Raw genomic sequence first — 17,992 nt, 5'->3', positions numbered from 1 at the left:
TTATTAGAACAATTATCAAGCATTGGCGCTCGGGTTATAAGGACCGTTACCAGTCCTACTGCCCGTCTGCCACGGAGAGGGGAGAGAGCGAATACTCGCGCTTCACATGCTGCAGCATAGCGTCTACAGCAGCATTCAGTAGACTAGGGTGACATTGAAAGATTCAAGAAATGATTCTTTCCCTTTTCTTTCACGTGGGGGGGGGAGTAAACTGAGGAGCTATTCCCTGAACCACGACGCCGGAACAATGTGTTTGAACCTACAGGCACTGGGAGCTCAGCCAAGAATGCAAATAGTTTCGGAGAATGCTGTGGACTTGTGGGATAGCTGGAGTCCTCAGTAACCCCCTCCCTCAATTAGCGTCCATTTGAGTCTCTGGCTTGCCGTTACACACTTGTCACGCAGTACTGTGTAGCCTGGAGATTTTTTTCAAAACGCTTTGGGCATTTCGTCTTCGTAACGGAGACGAGCTCTGATAGAACAGATTTGTCTCCCCATACAGCGATCAGATCCACTATCTCCCGTACGGTCCATGCTGGAGCTCTTTTTGGATTTGGGACTGCATCGCCACCCGTGCTGATCAGAGCTCCATGCTGGGCAAACAGGAAATATAATTCAAAAGTTCGCGGGGCTTTTCCTGTTTACCTGCCCACTGTGTCCGAGTTCAGATTGCTGTCCAGAGCGGTCAGTGGTGCACTGTAGGATACCTCCCGGAGGCCAATAATGTCGATTTCCGTCCACACTAACAGTATTCTGAAGTAATACTATCGATTTTAGCGTTACTCCTCTCGTTTTGTAGGAGTACAGAAATCAATTTAAAGAGCACTGTAGTGTGGACGGGTACAGCGTTAAATCGATTTAATACTGTTAAAATCGATTTAACGGCGTAGTGTGGACCAGGCCACACATTCCAAGTCTGTCCTATAAAATAGACCAAGCCCTCTAAAAAAAGTGACTTTTCCTGCCATAACTTCTGATTTGTCTTAGACATATTTTATCATATTTATATTTGAGGCAGTACCCATGGGCAAGAGAAGGAAAAGAAATCCAACCAGTTTTTAACCTTTAATCTAAATTCAGGGGGTTGATTTGGGGAGCAATCCTCCCTTAGCTCTGTCTGTCATACACAGAGAAGACAATGAAAGGAGGGATTAGAGTGACTTGGTTCTTTGACTGACACTAACCTTTCCTCCCAAATAAATGCTTGACAGTAATTAATTCCAGAGTTTGTGGAGCCAGCCAGCTTTTTATAACTGAAACAACATTATTTCCTACTTACATTTTGAATCAAATCTGAAATATATGTTTTATTAGGGGAGTATCAACGAATGCTTCCTGGTATTGTAATTCAATTTAAATATCCCCGCAGCAGATAGCATTGGCAGGGGATGAAAGTGTATAGTTTGCTTGAGAGTTCAGGGGGGAATATGGCTTCCCAAGACAACCAACAGAACTGAGCGTGTCTCAGAAGAGGTTCCATTTTCAGAGTGCTAACAAAGCTTAAAACTGAAACAGTATGTTGCAGTACCACAGATGATCATTTGCAGATGTAACTATCCAGTTTTAAGGTCTGCACTTTAATTGCAAGACTATCTATGTTACAAATCCATGTTCTGTGGTCACCAGATATAATTACCAGGGACATCTTTCTCTCTCTCTCACACACAGACTCATTTAGGGAGCCAGGACTAGAACCCTCATCAGTTCCTCAGCATCAAAATTACAGGCCTCTTCCACTTGAGCTAAGGAGAGCATTCTCCCAGCTAGTACCAGCAATAGGTCCTTTATCCTCAGAGTCTGCCACTAGCAAGGCACAACACTCCTCTCTCACTCACACAGTTAGAACACATTACGTTGGTGTCTCTGTAAATAACGTTAGACAGCCAGTGTTAAACAGACTGCTGGCACGAGTGTGCTTTAGTCATTAGAAGAAAGAGTTCTCCTCATGAATTATTGCTGAAGGTGCAGAAGTAGAACTCCATACTATTAAGCTCTGCAAAATACAGTGCAAGGTGGAGATGCCACAACTGTGAGCACTCACATTTCCTTGCAAAACTCAGAAGCCCGTTTAGCCAAACAACCAGGGCCAGTTTAAGAGGAGGGTGAGCAATCAGGGCAGAAGGCCTGGGCACCAAATTGGCAGCAGGGGGCGGGGCACATTGCTCAGCCTTCCCCCTATCCCTTTCCTTCTCAGCTGGTTGCCCCTGGGCGTTGTAGGAAGGAGACAAAAATGTGTTCATCAGGGGGACGGGGAACTCCTAGGACCAGCCCTGCAAACAATAATATATTTTAGGAAATTTGGCTGAAAGATGGTGTTACAGTTTCCAAGGTCTGTGAACCTCTGACCCCTTCGCGGCCTCCATGAAAGCACCCACTTAAGTCTCAGGCCTGTAGCCATCAGCTTTCTCAGGTCAGGATCCCATGATCCACTGCCTCCAGCTGGGAAAATTAATCTGCAGAGTCTTGCAGTTCACTGTGATCAACTCAGCTGTCTGACCGTAGCTTAGCACCCAGAGGTATTCTTCTCTGTTGGGCAGCAGTCACCTGCCTGGTCTTGCTTCAGACTAGCTGCTGCCTCATTTTCCTGTCTATCAGGCTGTATCTCCCCACCTTCCCAGGAAGGGCTCACTGTCATGTCCAAGCCTCTTTCCAGGCAGCATTTTATTCTTCAAACATAGAACTCAGGCAAAAATATCAAACACAAATAACAATACCTCTGCCCACCTCTCCTGCTACTGCTCCCAGAGACTTCTACCATGGTGGCTCTCACAGCTGAAAGGAGGACACACCATTCCCTTCAGGGCCTACCACAGGAGCCAGTCTCTCTCCTCTCAGCTGAGCTCTCTCAGCCCTTCATAGGGATCACTTAACACCTTCTCAGGGCTGGCCGGCCCCAGGTCTTTAGGGGCTGACCAGCCAGCTTCCATAAAGCAAAGTACTATTTAATCAAACAAAAGCATTACAAAAAAAAAAATCTTTAAAACACAATAAACAGCTTATATACAAGTCTAGCTTACCAGATGACCCCCATCTTCCATATGGAGAGCCTCTCACAGGGCCTCTCCTTCTTGGTCAGTTTCATGCCAGTTCTTGGATTGGGTGAGAGTAACCTTTTCCCCTACATCAGAGTGGGCACTTTATATGGTTTCCTGTTCTCTGGAACCAGGTCAGACCAAGCTATTGCATTTTCCCCAGTGAGATGGGTCTTGTTACCTGCCTAGGGATGTAAGGGTTTGCATTCATTATTTCCCCTCTCTCCCCACAGTTATTTTAATTCCTGCAGGAAACTCTTTAGCTCTCCAAGGACCCAAAACACAATCCTGAGCCCATAAAGATACATATCACTTTTATAAAGCTCATGCAATAGTCTTTGGATAATCCGTGTGTCCATAGTCTCTGTCACAGCTGGATCCCAGTGCTAGTGAAAATGAGCCTGGTTTCTGAACAAAGGTGCACACATCCCAAGCAAAAAGGAGCTTCACAATCCTGCACGTGGTTCATAGAAAACAGTCATTTTTGTTGAATTTTGTGGAAAAGCACATTGAATAGGCACCATTTCCGTGCCCCTCCCCACCCACCAAATATCAATGAACAAATCCAGTAGCTAATTTAGACAAGTTGGGGGAGCCAGTCCAGGGTGCTTTGCCTGCAAGAAGTGTGGGTTTCTAGCCACTGGAAGGCAGCTGACATTTTTGTGAGGCTGGAGTCCTATTCCACCACTTCCCTCTGCTATGAACCTCTTTTTTCAACTCAACTGCCTGTCGCTTAGACTCATGACCAGCAGTGGGGACTGCTGGTTGTATGAGGAAAGCAGGCAGGTTTTATGATCACAGCATACACACAGAGAAGTTAGAGAAAAACAAATACTTTTGCTGGAAGGTTGCAATGTAACACTACTACAATTCTTAGAATTTAGAACAAGAAAACCAACCACACAGAGACGCTAAGCAGGCTGCTCCCAAATTCAGAAGCACAACTCACCCCATTGTACGCTAGATTGGCTCAGATTGCACTTGGTCTACAAGCAAGACCAGGAAACTCCAGAGCCTTTAAAGTGAAAGCTCTACAATTTGAGTACAGGTTTCTGTAGGGAGATGGAAAAAACAAGAGAGACAATGGGGGAAAGCGAGTGGGAAAGACTAGCAGCTGTGCAAGGCATGTGGGCAACATGGAGGAAGGAAAGTTGGTCTCCAGTTGATGTTTGGGAAGGAGGGGAAAAAAGGAAGGAAACACTGAAGACAAAAACCAAACAACTCTCCCCCCCTCACCATTTTTGTTTAGCGCTCCAAGGTGAGACTGAGAGAACCAACACATACAGGGCAACAGAATTTAACTGTTTTCAGAAGACTTTGGATAGAATCAGTGCAGACCTTTTGCCCGCTCCTGTATTCTAAGGATTTTGGCTCCATAGAGAGGAACCCTAACTTCAAGTGCAAAGAACAGATCAAACTTCGAGATGAACCCAGAATTCTAGCTTTTAAAGACAGGGTTGGATGTGGAGATCAGCTGCACAGAGTAAGATTCCTCAGACAACTCAAAGAACAAAGGCTCCCTTTGCCTTTGGTAACCTTACTGTCCATGAAAGAAGAACAAGAGAGGCATTACAATCTCTATGTGCTTTGCAAGAACCCTCCTAAGATATGTTGCCTGGATCTATGGCATGAGCATCCTTTTTGTAGTATGCAATGTCTCGGAGGCAGCATGGGTATGAAGCTAAAGTTGTGTTGATTTGGACTGAACATGACTCAAATATACATTTACCACTTGCCATTTGCTTCTCTGCTGTCTCTGATCCTCTAATGGGGATGTACCAGGTTAATAAAGAGGTTGCTCTTTAAAACATGTTCTAACTACATTAATAGCTCCAACTCACTATAATCCAGACTGAAATTACTGTGCCATGGAATTTCCCCTGAAATGTTTTTTTTCTCAATGTGACTAGACTAGACTGAAAGTAATGGGAATCAGAGCCAGATTCTCAGCTGCTGTAAACCAGCTCTGTGGTGTTGGAAGGCTGGCTCAAGGTAATTTTCCAACAGACAGAAAGGTTTTCTGTTTGGCTTTGGCTAGGTTAGGATTGGAAGTGTTTAGTTAGATCACATTAGCTAACATATGCAATAAGTGTGTCTCCACCAGGAAAAAGGTGTGTACTTCCCAGAAGGTAAAATCTTAATGACAAAGCAGTTTGTAGTTTTCATGTGCGTCAGCAGCTCAAGTTAAAGGCTAGGTTCATAGGCTACACCTTCACGCCAATAAAAAAACCTGTGGCACAGCACAGCTGGCCAGAGTCAGCTGTTTCAGGTTTGTTGGGATCAGGCTGCAGGGACTATAAAATTGCTGTGTGGACATTCAGGTTTGGGTTGAACCTCAGGCTGTGAGATCGAGACTCTCGTACCCTGGGCTCCAGCATGAGCCCAATGTCTACACTGCAATTTTATAGCCCTCCGAGGCCAAGTGCTCGGGGCTCTGAGACTCACTGCCATTGGTTTTCTATCTCAGCATAGACCTTAGTCCTTAACATGTGTGAAACCTACACATTGCCTCGACCTCATTAGGATTTCACCTTGAGTTAACTAACAAATGTTTCAAGTACACACCTTTTCTCCTAGTGAAGACACCGACCTAGTGAAAAGTAGGAGAGGAGGGGGAGATTGGGATGATAAGGAAAGAAGCAGACATCTTGGTATCCATCACTGGACAGACACAAGGAGCCAGATCTCTTGCAAGGTGAGAAAGATGGGTCCTTCAACAAAAGGGGTTGGAGACTCTGGAACCAGGGCCGGTGCAATCCATTAGGTGACCTAGGCGGTTGTCTAGGGTGCTAACATTTGGGGGACGGCAACCGCGGTGGCCGGATCTTCGGCCGCCCCAGTCGTCAGCAGTATTTCGGGGGTGGGACCTTCCGCCGCCTCTGTCAGGGACTGTATTTTGGGGGTGGGACCTTCTGCCGCCTAGGGCACCAAAAAAGCTGGTGGCACTCCTGTCTGGGACAAAAGATTGGTAAGAAATCTATCTTGAACCAAAGCTGTAGTTCATTAAGTCTTAGCCATTAGAAACCATCTTTTTACTTTTATTTGTAATTAATTTTATTTCATCCCTTAACCTACGCTCTTTTGTTAATAAACCTGCTTTACCTTTAATCTAAACCAACCCAGTGCTGAACGGAAGTAATTGTTAACTCCATTTAAATGTGGAAGGTGACTGGGCATTGTCTGTTCAAAGGAGCAAACTAACCTGATTATCCCTCTGAATGGTCCAGAAAGGGGCTGGACTTTACAGAGCACATGGTTTGGGGAAAATGTGGGACTTGGGGGAATTGGGGTTATCTTGCTAGGTATAATCAAACCCAGTGGAAACTGGAGCAGAGCTATTGTGTTGTAGGCAGGCTGCTGGGATTGGTGCACTGAATCGGGATTGCACAGTCCACAGACACTCAGCCCACACGTTCGTCTGCTGGCTGTTGGTGTCCAGGTTGTTAGCCACAGCAGCACCCAGGGTTACAGGGCAGGCAATGACACAACCCCTCACTGGTCTGGTCACACCCCACAACATGGCGGTCTATAAGTACAGATGAGAATTAACACTCCTCTTTAGCTGAAGATTGCTCCCTTTGTTTAGCACGCAGCCTTTCCGAGCGTGCAGGTGGCAGTCACGCTTGCACTCCTGGCTGAAGAGCAGGTTCAGTTGGTCACACCAGCTATTAGTGCCCTGCAGCAACAGGGCAAACTAGCAAGCCTGGAAACAGTCACTTAACTGTTCAGTGTGCAGAGCTTTGTGAAAAGTTTGAAAAAGCAGAACTAGGGCACGCCAGGGCCAACCTTAGGGACAAACACGGCCCACTCTCTGATTTGCCGTATGTTAGATAAAGGTGCAGCCTGTGGAGACTAATGACTAACAACCTGGAGTCCAAGTCTTACCAGAAGGGACCATTGCGATCGTTTAGTCTGACCTCCAGAGAGGCCATAGAACTTCCCTGAATGGATTCCTGTGTGAACTAGGGCAGATCGTTTAGAAAAACATCCCATCTTGATTTTAAAATTTCCACTGATGATGAAAATTCCCTTCACTGGCTCTTTGGAGGCCTGCGGGTGGGGGTTTCAGAAGCACTTGATGTAGGATGACCAGACAGCAAATGTGAAAAATCAGGACAGGGGGTGGAGGGTAATAGGAGCCTATGTAAAAAAAAAGAACCAAAAATCTGGACTGTCCCTATAAAATCGGGACATCTGGTCACCCTAACTTGAGGTCAGCTGAACTGTAACCCTTGACTTTCCTGGGAGCAAACTACCTCTGGGAGCAGAGTTTGGCCAATGCTGAGTGCTTTGGAAAGTCCCACCCTTTATTTGTCTTCACTGTGAGCAAGTTTATCCAATGAGCTACTTCTAATTCCTCTCTCTAGGGAGCCAGCAGTACAAACAAATTCCGATTGTGGGGGCTGCATCTGCCAGAGAAGTGTCTACCCATTTATACACAGCTCCAAATTCAGGAACATTGGTTGTGTTGTTCTCAGTGTCACAAAGGGGGGTGGGGCGGGGGGAGCTTTACCAGAGTGGACCCAGCTGGCTTTGACACTTCTCCTAGCTTTCTGTTCTTTTTATGGTTGCATTTTAGTTAGTCACGTTCCAAGTATACGACACCATATTATCCCCTGGGGACAAGATGTCTTCAGCAGATTTGAACATCATGAAGAAAAGTGCCTATGCAGCAGTGAAAGTGGACCCGGATGGAGACTACTATACCCCTGGCACATTTGAACTGGAGCGGCTCTTCTGGAAAGGCAGCCCAAAGTATACTCACGTTAATGAAGTCTGGCCTAATCTCTACATAGGAGATGAGTAAGTGATAAACGCAACCCACCAATGGAGCCACAGGGGTTCCTATCCCACACTCTGTTAGCCAGCACATAAGCCATTGCTGGCAGCCCAAACCAGTGCTCAGTATAGGAATAAGGCAGCCTAAGCCCTTTTCAGGATACACAAAAGCAAAGATTTCCCCTTCTAGTTTTCAAGCACTACAGCCCAAAGAAAAGGTTTTCATAGCCATGTAGGCATCTCTCCTTACCAAGGATTACAGTAATAGTGCAGTAGTGACAGCAGGACAGGCTACAGCATTTGTGGGTAGTCATGTACTATTTTTAGATGGTTAATTTCAAGGAGTAATTTGTCATTATTACCAAGTAACAGTCCCCCTGTCATGCTGAGTGAAGGGCACAGGCTGAGTGCACAGAATCATGGGTGGGAGTGGCTTTAACCTGAAATGGAATCGTTGGAAGTGATTGAAAAGTCTTCCCAAAAGCTGGAAACATTTCAGTGTTGGTAAATCAGAGCCTGACTGTGGGTAGGGGAGTGTGTCAAGGAGGAAGAGGGGGACTCTTGTGCATTAAAACTGTCCAGGCATTAAACAAATTTGTCCTTATTCATAGGGCTAGGCTACTTTGAACTCATTCTCAGCTGCAGGGTGCATCTCACTGCTCTTAGCAAATGAGCGTGAAAGCACAGGTTTAATCTGGAAATGGATATAATATTCTGTTATATAGAACTGGCTCCATACACAGACAATCAAACCTGTTTGCAGAGCAGGAGAACTTTTTTTAACCCTTAGGCAATATTGGTCTAATTCCCATTTTCCCTCTACTCCCTTCCCTAATGGGATATTTATTTTACATCATTACTAAAAGGCACAAGCTGCAGCCCCACCAACTCCAAATATTCATAATATTTTTAAAAGGTCCAAAAATTCATCTGCTGCCAGATTATAAAAGTGGAAAGATAAACAGCTTTTTAAAGTTATTTGAGTCCCAATATTGTTGACCAATTAATTCTGTGGCACCAGAAGCAATAGAAAGACCCACCTGAGAAATCTGGGCTATAAGCATCTAGAGGCTAACACAAAAGAAAAATCTTTTTTCCCCAAATGTGGCGATAGTCTTGCCAACAAGCTGAGGGACGGGGAGTGATTATTTGTTTCATGCTATATCTTTTTTAACCCAAGACTCAGCAAAAGCAGAATGGGCTTTGTTAAATTCACCTGACACTTTCTTTCCCCTTCCTTCTTTAAAATTTTTGGAATTATTTTTAACGTAATAGGTGGAAGTATTCTTCACTTATCTTTGTGATGAGTCTTCAACTCTGCCCCTTTGAGCTGCAGCAGAGAGGCCCAAGTGGCCAATCAGAACAAGGCTTTGAACATTCAAGGTCTCTAGACATAGGCCACCATCTACCAATGGTTATTTTTCCATCTACAATTGTTTCTGTAACTTTACCTTGTTACACCTCGAATTTGAACATCTAGAAGATAAATGCTAAGAATAAAGCACTTGTCCACTAGACCAATTAATCAGGAAAACAGAAGCCCCACTACCTTACATGAGACGATTCAGAGATACATTGTTCACTTAGCTGGGGTTGGCTGTTGAGAGAGTATCTTTTGGGGGGCTGAGCACACTAACACCTAAGAAAATGGGGTGAGCTTTTAAGAATAGGTGGGAAAGGGTCACATGATGGTAGCACTGCAGGTAAAAGCCATTGGGTCAGAAGACCTTGCTAGCCCATCCCTGAAGCATGGGCTTCACACTGAGACATTTCCCCCCCGCTATTAGAGGCAGGGAAAAAAAGCCATATGAGAAGGAGAGATGATTGAGGATCAAGGGGGAGAGGAAAGAAATAAAGGAGGAATAGAAACAGATGAGGCCCAGCTTCACTAGGCTGATGGCCCACAAAAAAAATTAATTCTTTAGCTACGGCTCCAGTTCACATAGGTCCAGCCTCCAGTCCTCAAGGATTTGCGACATGAACTGATCACGAGGCAGGACTCTGGCCCCATTACTGGGACAAGGTGGCAATTATGCATTTAATTCTAAGCAGATGAAAGTCCAGGATAATGGGGCCATAATAATCCATGTATACACAACTCCACATGCTGGCACATTGGCAGTGCTGCTCTCAGTGTCAAAAGTGTCTTCATTAGAGTGGAACTGGTTTGCTTTGACACTTCACCCAGCTTTACATTCCCTTTTAGTTATTTTTATGTCCTAAGCTGGGACGACCAACCTGTGACTCCGGAGCCACATGCGGCTCTTCAGAAGTTAATATGCAGCTCCTTGTTTAGGCATCAGCTCTGGGGCTGGAGCTACAGGCGTCAACTTTTCAGTGTGTCAGGGGGTGCTCACTGCTCAACCCTGGCTCTGCCACTGGCCCTGTCCCCACTCCACCCCTTCCCTATAGCCTGCCATGCCCTCGTTCTTCCCCGTTCCCCCCCACCGAGCCTCCTGCATGCCACGAAACAGCTGATCAATGTGGCTGCTGGTGGGTGGGGGAGCTGATTGGGAGATGCTGATGTATTACTGTGGCTCTTTGGCAATTTACATTGGCAAGTTCTGGCTTCTTCTCAGGCTCAGGTTGGCCACCCCTGTCCTAATCACTGAATACAAGATAAGCCCTTTGGGACAAGATGACCTTATTTGTGACCAACAGCTTCCGCCCTCAACTCATCAGTGAGTCTCTTTTTAGGGTCTGATTGAAGAACTGGTCACCATATAGCTACTATGGAAAAGGCAACAGATGTCAGGTTCATTTCGGATCCTTATCAACCAGGCTAAATTAAGGACTGCCCTTAGAAGAATTTAGTGGCATGCTCATTACAAATCAAGTGTACACACACATACAGCATTTATCTTCAGAGCCTCCACATCTGGGCCTCATTCCTGCCTTCTGCATTTATGAGGTTAACAGCGACTGCTGATGGAAATGCCAATTAATTATCCTGACTACATAAGCACAGCATTATTCTAATGCAACACAGGCTATCATGGAACCCTGTCAGGCCACTCATTCCTTTTGTTACAGGACTTCGCTGCAGCTGTTTCCCAGAGGCAATGAAATCCCCATGAGGCCTGTAAGGCCCAGAATAATCAAAGCCTCAAGTTTAACATCCTGTGTTCAGCTCCAATTGAAGTTTTCCTCTGGCAAGTTCTAAAGACTTTTAAGACCAGACCTTGGAGACGATAGGAGCCTCCCGGTGACAGGAACAGAAATAGGCTTTTGGTTCATCCATGACCAGGATTAGCAATATGTAGCTCATCTTCAATAGGATAGGGAGTTGCTTTGTTTTGTTTCCTTCTTCTAACAGCACTGTTTGATGTTTTCTTCAGGTGGCCTGGTTGGCTGATCCCCAGCCACAGGGTACAACCAAAGCACAAGCAAAACTGGTGCTCTGAGGGAAACCAGCTCCTAGTGCAGAGCCAGAAAGTAGAGATGGTAGCTGCCAAATTACCCATCACTATGGCTGTGATTCTGCATTAGATCCAAAACTAAAAAAGGCCCATTTTCTGGTTCCCGAGTATCTTTCACAATAGATTTCAGCTAAAGATGATGGTGGTCTCCTAAGATCTTGGCCTCAACTGACCTCATCCCTAGCTCTGATTAGGCCTCAAGGTTTGAACCCTAGCCAGAACCTAATCTATATCTGAACACTGTCTCATTGGCCTGTCTCTACCAAAAAGAGAAACTAATCAAGAGACCCCTCCTTACTCATACATTTTAAGACTAACTTCCAGCTGCAAAGCAGAGCCAAACTCCTGTAGGTTTGGTGAAAGGGAGCCTCCTCTATAGTTCAGCTGATAGAGCTGACAACGAGGGGTGTGGTCTGAGAACTGACTCAGGCAATTAAGTTTGCAGGTAGTGCACACAGAGATCATCTAGAAGATAGGGGACTATGCTAATTAAGCACACACTGAGTGTTTAGCCACCCACTGATTGACTCCCTCCCCTTCCTGAAGGATTTTGTCTGGCAAAGTAATGTAGCTACATATCAAGAGAATTGCCGTTTGGCTTAGTTCAGAGGAAATCAGGTGGGAATTGGCTCAGTGCAATGCACAGGTACTTCACCCTGTTTAGAACATATGAACTCTTAGGACATCCACTGGTATTAATCACATAAAAATAGAAACATTCTAGGTCATATTGATAGTGACCCAGGAGGTAGAAATACATACACAGAATGGAGAGGGGGTGGGATCATTTTATTCTAAAAAGAAAGACACACGTTGGAAGGTTTCATTGTAATATTAGCATAGTCACTTGGCAGTCTGAGTGGAGGCTTTATGAGCTGGAACGCAAATATGTAACTCTAAACAAAAAAATCTCTCAGGGACAAAAAGAGATGATATGGACTTTAGCTTTAAATGCCAAGATACAAGCAGCACTGGCAGTTTACCCTGCCAGTCCTCCTCACAAATCATTTTGGACTGCAGCTGATTTGCACCAGTTGAAGCAATAAGGAAGAGTGTCAAAGTCTGAAACAAATTGTCTGAGTCAAAAATGTTTCAAAACTCTTATGCTTTTGATGGGGGGAAGGTTAAGAGGAGTTTCCTTGCCTATCACAGCATCTACAAAACCTCAGTCAGTGGATTTGCTTTGGGCACTGGATTGCCCAGTGAACCCTGGCTTTCCCCGCTCAGCAACTGATGAGTTCCTCTGGTTCTGAAGAACTTGCTAGCTAGTTTGCAGAGGGAATAAAATTGCTCCAATTCATGCATCTGTAAAGACAAGGCAATGCCTTGTGGGGGACAAATGCTACATTATCTCTACTTAATCTTCAGCCAGCAGCGCTACTCTAGATGCAGAAGTTGCAGAAACTTTAGGCCCAGTATTAGAGGAGATTGTCAATACCTGCCTTAGTAATGGCAGGTTGCAGACCACTCTTAAGGAAACAGAGGTACTGTCTATATTCAGGAATTCCTCATTTGACACTGAACATCTGGCAAATGAGTCCCCTGCCCCTAGTCTTCCCTTGGTGGTTAAAAATACTTCAAAATTTACGAAGAGACAATTCCTTCCACAGTATCTCATTGCCTCAGATTTTCTTAACCCTTGTCAATCTGAGTATTAACTTGAGTATGATACAAACTAAGAAAGCAGATGTTTGTGTTGCTCAATGATCTCCCTCAAGTGCTGGATAAAAGATGAGTGTCCATAATGCTATTAGATACACCAGACACCTAGTCAGATAGCAATGACTATGAAATGCTGTTGACTTACCTGGGTGCTATAGGAGGAGTAGACAGTGTTGCTCTGTGCATTTCTTGTTGAGTGATCTCAGAGGGTCGACTTTGCTTCCTGCAGGGCACTCAGAGGTTTTCACAGGGCTCCATCTTGTCCCTCCCCATTTAACATGTGTGTGAGGCCATTGGGAGAGTGAATGGAGAATCATGGGCTGTGGGGTTTTCAGTATGTGGATGACACCCTGCTTGTGTTTCTGTCTCTTCTGACCAGATGGCATGGTTGAGCATCTTCCCCAGTGTCTGGCTGAGACTAAAGCATGAACGAAGGCTGGGTTATTGGTGCTCGTGAGGGAAGTGCCAATGAGAGCATTGGTGGGTTGGGGTAAACAATAGAAAGGAAAGGGCAGTATTATTTTATTTTGCAATAAGGGTTAGCTAACTGTTGCTGGGATTAAATAGAATTGTAGCAGAATTTGTATTTTTGCTATGAAATTTTATTTTAAATAAAGATCACAGGCTTGGATGGGCACCATCTTTTTGTCCTTGTATACATCTTAAAGATATAAGTACTATTCTTCAAATAAATGGCTGCAACTGAATTATATTTTTGATTGGGCCATTTTCCCCCAACTCAGTACTAGGCAACATGTTCTGAGGTGTTCATGTAATCTAAAGTAAAAAGGGATTTTGTCTTCTATTTCCCCCATAAGATAAGAGGACTGGAGATGCAGGTGGAAACTCTGGCTGAGTTTAGAAGGGGGTTTGAGCAGTTGATGGAACACAGACATGATGAGGCACAGGGGATAAGCTCAGACGAGCAGATTAATCTAGACTTCATAGGTCAGAAGGGAACCATATGATATCTAGTCTGACCTCCTGCCCAAGGCAGGGCCACCACAAACCCTACCCATTCCATCTATACAAACCCCTAACCCATTGACTGGTTATTGAATACTCAAAATTGTGATTTGGAAGACATCTAAAGCTGCAGAGAACCATTGCCAGAGCAGCAGTGACCATGCCCCATCGCTGCAGAGGAAGGCGAAAACACTACAGGGCCTTGCCTATCTGCCCTGGGAGAAATTCCTTATCCCCGACCCAATATGGCGATCAGCTAAACCCTGAGCATGTGGCAAGACTCACCAGCTAGCACCAGAAAGAATTCTCTGTCAGTAACTTCAGCTTCCCATCCCATCTACACTCTCCTCACAGACACCATTTGGAGCCATGACTTACCTGATAAAGTCAAGATAATTGCCAAAATATTGCAAATAGCTATTCCCATCATACACATCCCCTACGTATATACTTATCAAGCTTAATCTTAAAGACAATGTTTTTGCCCCCACTACTTCCCTGGAAGGCTGTTCCAGAACTTCACTCCCCTAATAGGTATAGAAACCTTCATCTAATTTCAAGTCAAATTCCTAGTGATCCAGTTTATACCATTCGTCACTGTGCCTACATTGAGACTAACTTTAAATAATTTCTCTCCTCCCGAATTAATCGCCCCTGATATATTTTATATAGAAGCACGCATATCCCCAAGCCTTCTTTTGTGTAGGCTAAAAGAACCAAGCTCTTTGAGTCTCCTCTTCATAAGGCAGGATTTCCGATTCTCGATCATCCTAGGAGCCCTGCCTCTGAACTGTTCCAGTTGAATTCATCCTTCTTAAACATGGAGACCAGAACTGACACATAGTCATTTCCAGGGTCTTCACAGGCCGTGAATAACCAGTGACTAACACCTCCTATCATTTGCTGGAAATACTCGCCTGATGCATCTAAAACCGCATTTGCTTATACGGCCATATCACAATTGCTGCTATATCATTCCTGTGATCCAACCAATTACTCCAAGGTCCTTCTCCTCTCGTCGTCCAAACTGTGCAGTCCCACAAACAATATCTAAATTCTTGTTATTATCCCAAATGTCATGACCTTGCACTTTTCACTATAATTTTATCCTATTACTATTAAACTCCAGTTTACGAAGGTATCCCGATCTTTCCGGAGCTATCCGGTCCTTCTCCGTGTTAGCAATACCCCCAGCTTGTGTCATCCGACAACTTTATTAGCACGTTCCTCTCTTGTGCCAAGGTCAGTATAAAAAAGGTTAAATAAGATTCGGTCCAAAACGATCCTTGAGGACTCCACTCAGTACCTCCTTCAGCCTGACATAATCAGTTCTCAGACGACCCTCTGTGAGTCTCTCCCCTTTAACCAGTCCTTATCCACCTTTACAACTTTCAATATTGAGCCCCTTCTTTCCAATTTTAACTAATAATTCCCCATGCGGAACCGTGTGTCAATGAAGCCTTTTACTGAATCGAGGGTAAAATTAGATCTAAGCATTTCTTGTCTAAAGTAATCCTGTACTTCTCCAAGAGGAGATCAGATTGGGTTTGGCACGATCCACTTTGTAAACGCCATGTTGAATTCGTCACCAATTACCATTGGACCAATGTCCTTAATATTTCTCCTTAAATTTTTTCCCAAGACCTTACACTACACGAGTCAAACAACAGGCCTATAGATTAACTGGATCACCTTTTATCCCTTGTCTTAAATAGAACTATGTTAGCATTCTCCAGTCGTAACGCTACAACCCCTCGAGTTGTTACCGATTCTTTAAAAATTCTCGCTATAACGGCTCGACAATTTCATAGTCGCCAGTTCTCCTTTATATCTGGATGAAGATTGTCGGCCTGCCGATTTTCGTCCCATTAAGCTGTTCAGTTTGCTTACCTCAGAATGTGTAATATTCCCACTCCATAGCCTACATTCCCGTTGTCGATCCTCTATCCCTAGACTCCTCAACTAGTCTTATTAAAGACTCGAGCAAAGTAATTCCTTTTAGTATATGGGCCATGCTCTAGGTTATTCCTTACCTCCCGTCATCCTCAGTGTTAGCTGTGCCCACTTTTCTTCTTTTGTTTTCTTCTTATTTATGGCTTTAGACCTTTTACTATTGGTTTATTCCTTTGCAGTTCCAAGTTCTTACGCGCTTTAGCCTTCTCCTTTATTCCCTACATGTTCTCCTCACTAAGTAGCTTTCCCTTGCTAATCCCCCCTCTTCACTCCTGTAAGCTTTCTGCTTTTTCCTAATCCCCTCTCTGATGCTTGCTCATCCAGCTTGCCTACAACTCCTGCTAGCGTTTTTTTCCCCTTTCTTGGGATGACAGGCTCTCGACAGTTTGCAGCTTCGACTTAAAAGTAATTCAGCTCCTCCGCTTTATCCACAAGTTCTCTCCAATCCACTTCCCTAACTAATTTCTCCTTCTTTAAAATTGCCCTTAGAAGTCGAAACCCTATCCCAGATCTATTTGTTTACCTTCCATCTAATTTGAATGAATTAGCTCATGATCACTTCGAACCAAGTTGTCCCACTACCATTCTCTTCTACGAGGTCCTCACTACTCAACAAACCAAATCTAAAGTGGCATCCTCTCTCGTAGGTCTTCAACTACTTGATGAAGAAATCGCTTCCGCATCAGAAAAATCTAGCCCTATTATCTTCAAGCACTCGTCCTCCAGTCTATATCCGGAAGTAAGTCTCCATAATCACACATTTCCCTTTGTGTTTACTTCATTAAAACATTAAAGAGGTCTCTTCCATATCCAAATCAGATCCCGGCGGTCTGTAGCACACCCCAAGCACTATTCAGGGAAGCTCTAGTAAGCTTTCTTCTCAGGTGATTTTACCCAGACAGACTCAGTCTTATCCTTCCATCACTTCTTATTTCATTACAGTTACCTCATCATTGGATAGTACAAGCTACTCCACCACCTTTCTTTCTCTCTGTTTTTTCTAAACAGCACTATAGCTTCAATACCTGTACTCCAAGTCATGATACTATTCCAACCAGTTTCTGTTATCCCTATAATATCGGTTTCACTTCCTCACAGTAGCTCTAGTTCCTCCATCTTTGTTCCCTAGGCTCTCGCTATAGTGTACACATTTAATTTTTGCCGTTTTGGTCAGTGACCATTCTTTCCCCTGTGCACAGACTTCTACACCAGCCATCACGTTAACTGTTTCTCTTCCGCTTCTGGTATTCTCGTCCACGGTGTATCCCTTCCCTACTTTTTTTCTTCCCTCTCACAGTATTTTCGCAGGAAGATTTACCTGGACATCCCAACCATCTCCCCAAACTTCCTATTAAACTCTCTTAATAGTTCGCGAGCTCCATCTAGACTATTTCCCTCCTTACTTGGTGAAGTCCATCCGAGCAACAGTTGTCTGTCGTAAAGCTTCCCATGCCTACATTCCCAAGCCCTCCTTATAGCACCACTGCCTGAGCCATCTGTTATCGTCAATCTTGTCGCTCTTCGTCGCCCGCTTAGGAACCGCAGAATCCCACTGAAGATCACCTGAAGCCTCGATTTCCTTGAGCGTCTTCCCCAGTCTGATATAGTCCTCCTTGATACAGCTCAGCGAGTGACTAGCCGTATCATTCGTTCCACATGAAGGACAATCAACGGGTTCTTTCCCGCTCCCGCTAGGATAACTTTTCAGCCTCAGGTCCACATCCTGTACCTTATCCCGGTAGACAGCACACCCTTCTGTTCTCCCGATCAGGTCTAGTTACAGGCGTCTCTATTCTTCTCAGTAAAGAGTCTCCAATCACGTAGACTTGCCTTTTCCTGGCGACAGTGTGATTCTCCGGTCTATCCCCCGCACCAGCTGGCCGCAAGTCCTGTCGATTCGTATTCGCCCTCGCAATCCTCCTAGGGCTCATACTTGGTGTCGCCTCCATTGACTCCTCCCTCCTTCTGCAGGACTACCGCTGCCTCTTTTTCCTTGCCCTCTCTCTTCAGCGAGCACCTGCTGTGCTCCATCTTCATTTTCCAACCCAGCAAACCTGTTCCTGAGTTCTATTTCTCCGTCGCTGGCCGTCTTTTCCTTGCCTGGTTCTCCTAGTCACATGCTTCCACTGCCACTTTCCTCACCCAGCAGCCCTCCTCAGAATTTTTGGTCTGCTTCTATCT

At 44.8% G+C, this 17,992-nt stretch overlaps 1 protein-coding gene across 1 annotated transcript in view; it reads left to right on the top strand.

The window, feature by feature from the left end:
- The window catches only part of DUSP29 (dual specificity phosphatase 29), a 37,395-nt gene that overhangs the window by 7,565 nt on the left and 11,838 nt on the right, over positions 1-17,992 (top strand). The window contains exon 2 of the mRNA XM_032796276.1: positions 7,612-7,835. Within this exon, the coding sequence (XP_032652167.1) occupies positions 7,660-7,835 (176 nt within the window). The 5' untranslated portion in view covers positions 7,612-7,659. The remainder of the gene's footprint in view (positions 1-7,611; positions 7,836-17,992) is intronic.

Source organism: Chelonoidis abingdonii, chromosome 15, assembly GCF_003597395.2.
Source record: "Chelonoidis abingdonii isolate Lonesome George chromosome 15, CheloAbing_2.0, whole genome shotgun sequence".
In the NCBI taxonomy this organism is placed as follows: Eukaryota; Metazoa; Chordata; order Testudines; family Testudinidae; genus Chelonoidis; species Chelonoidis abingdonii.
This window is presented reverse-complemented; position numbering and strand designations above follow the sequence as displayed.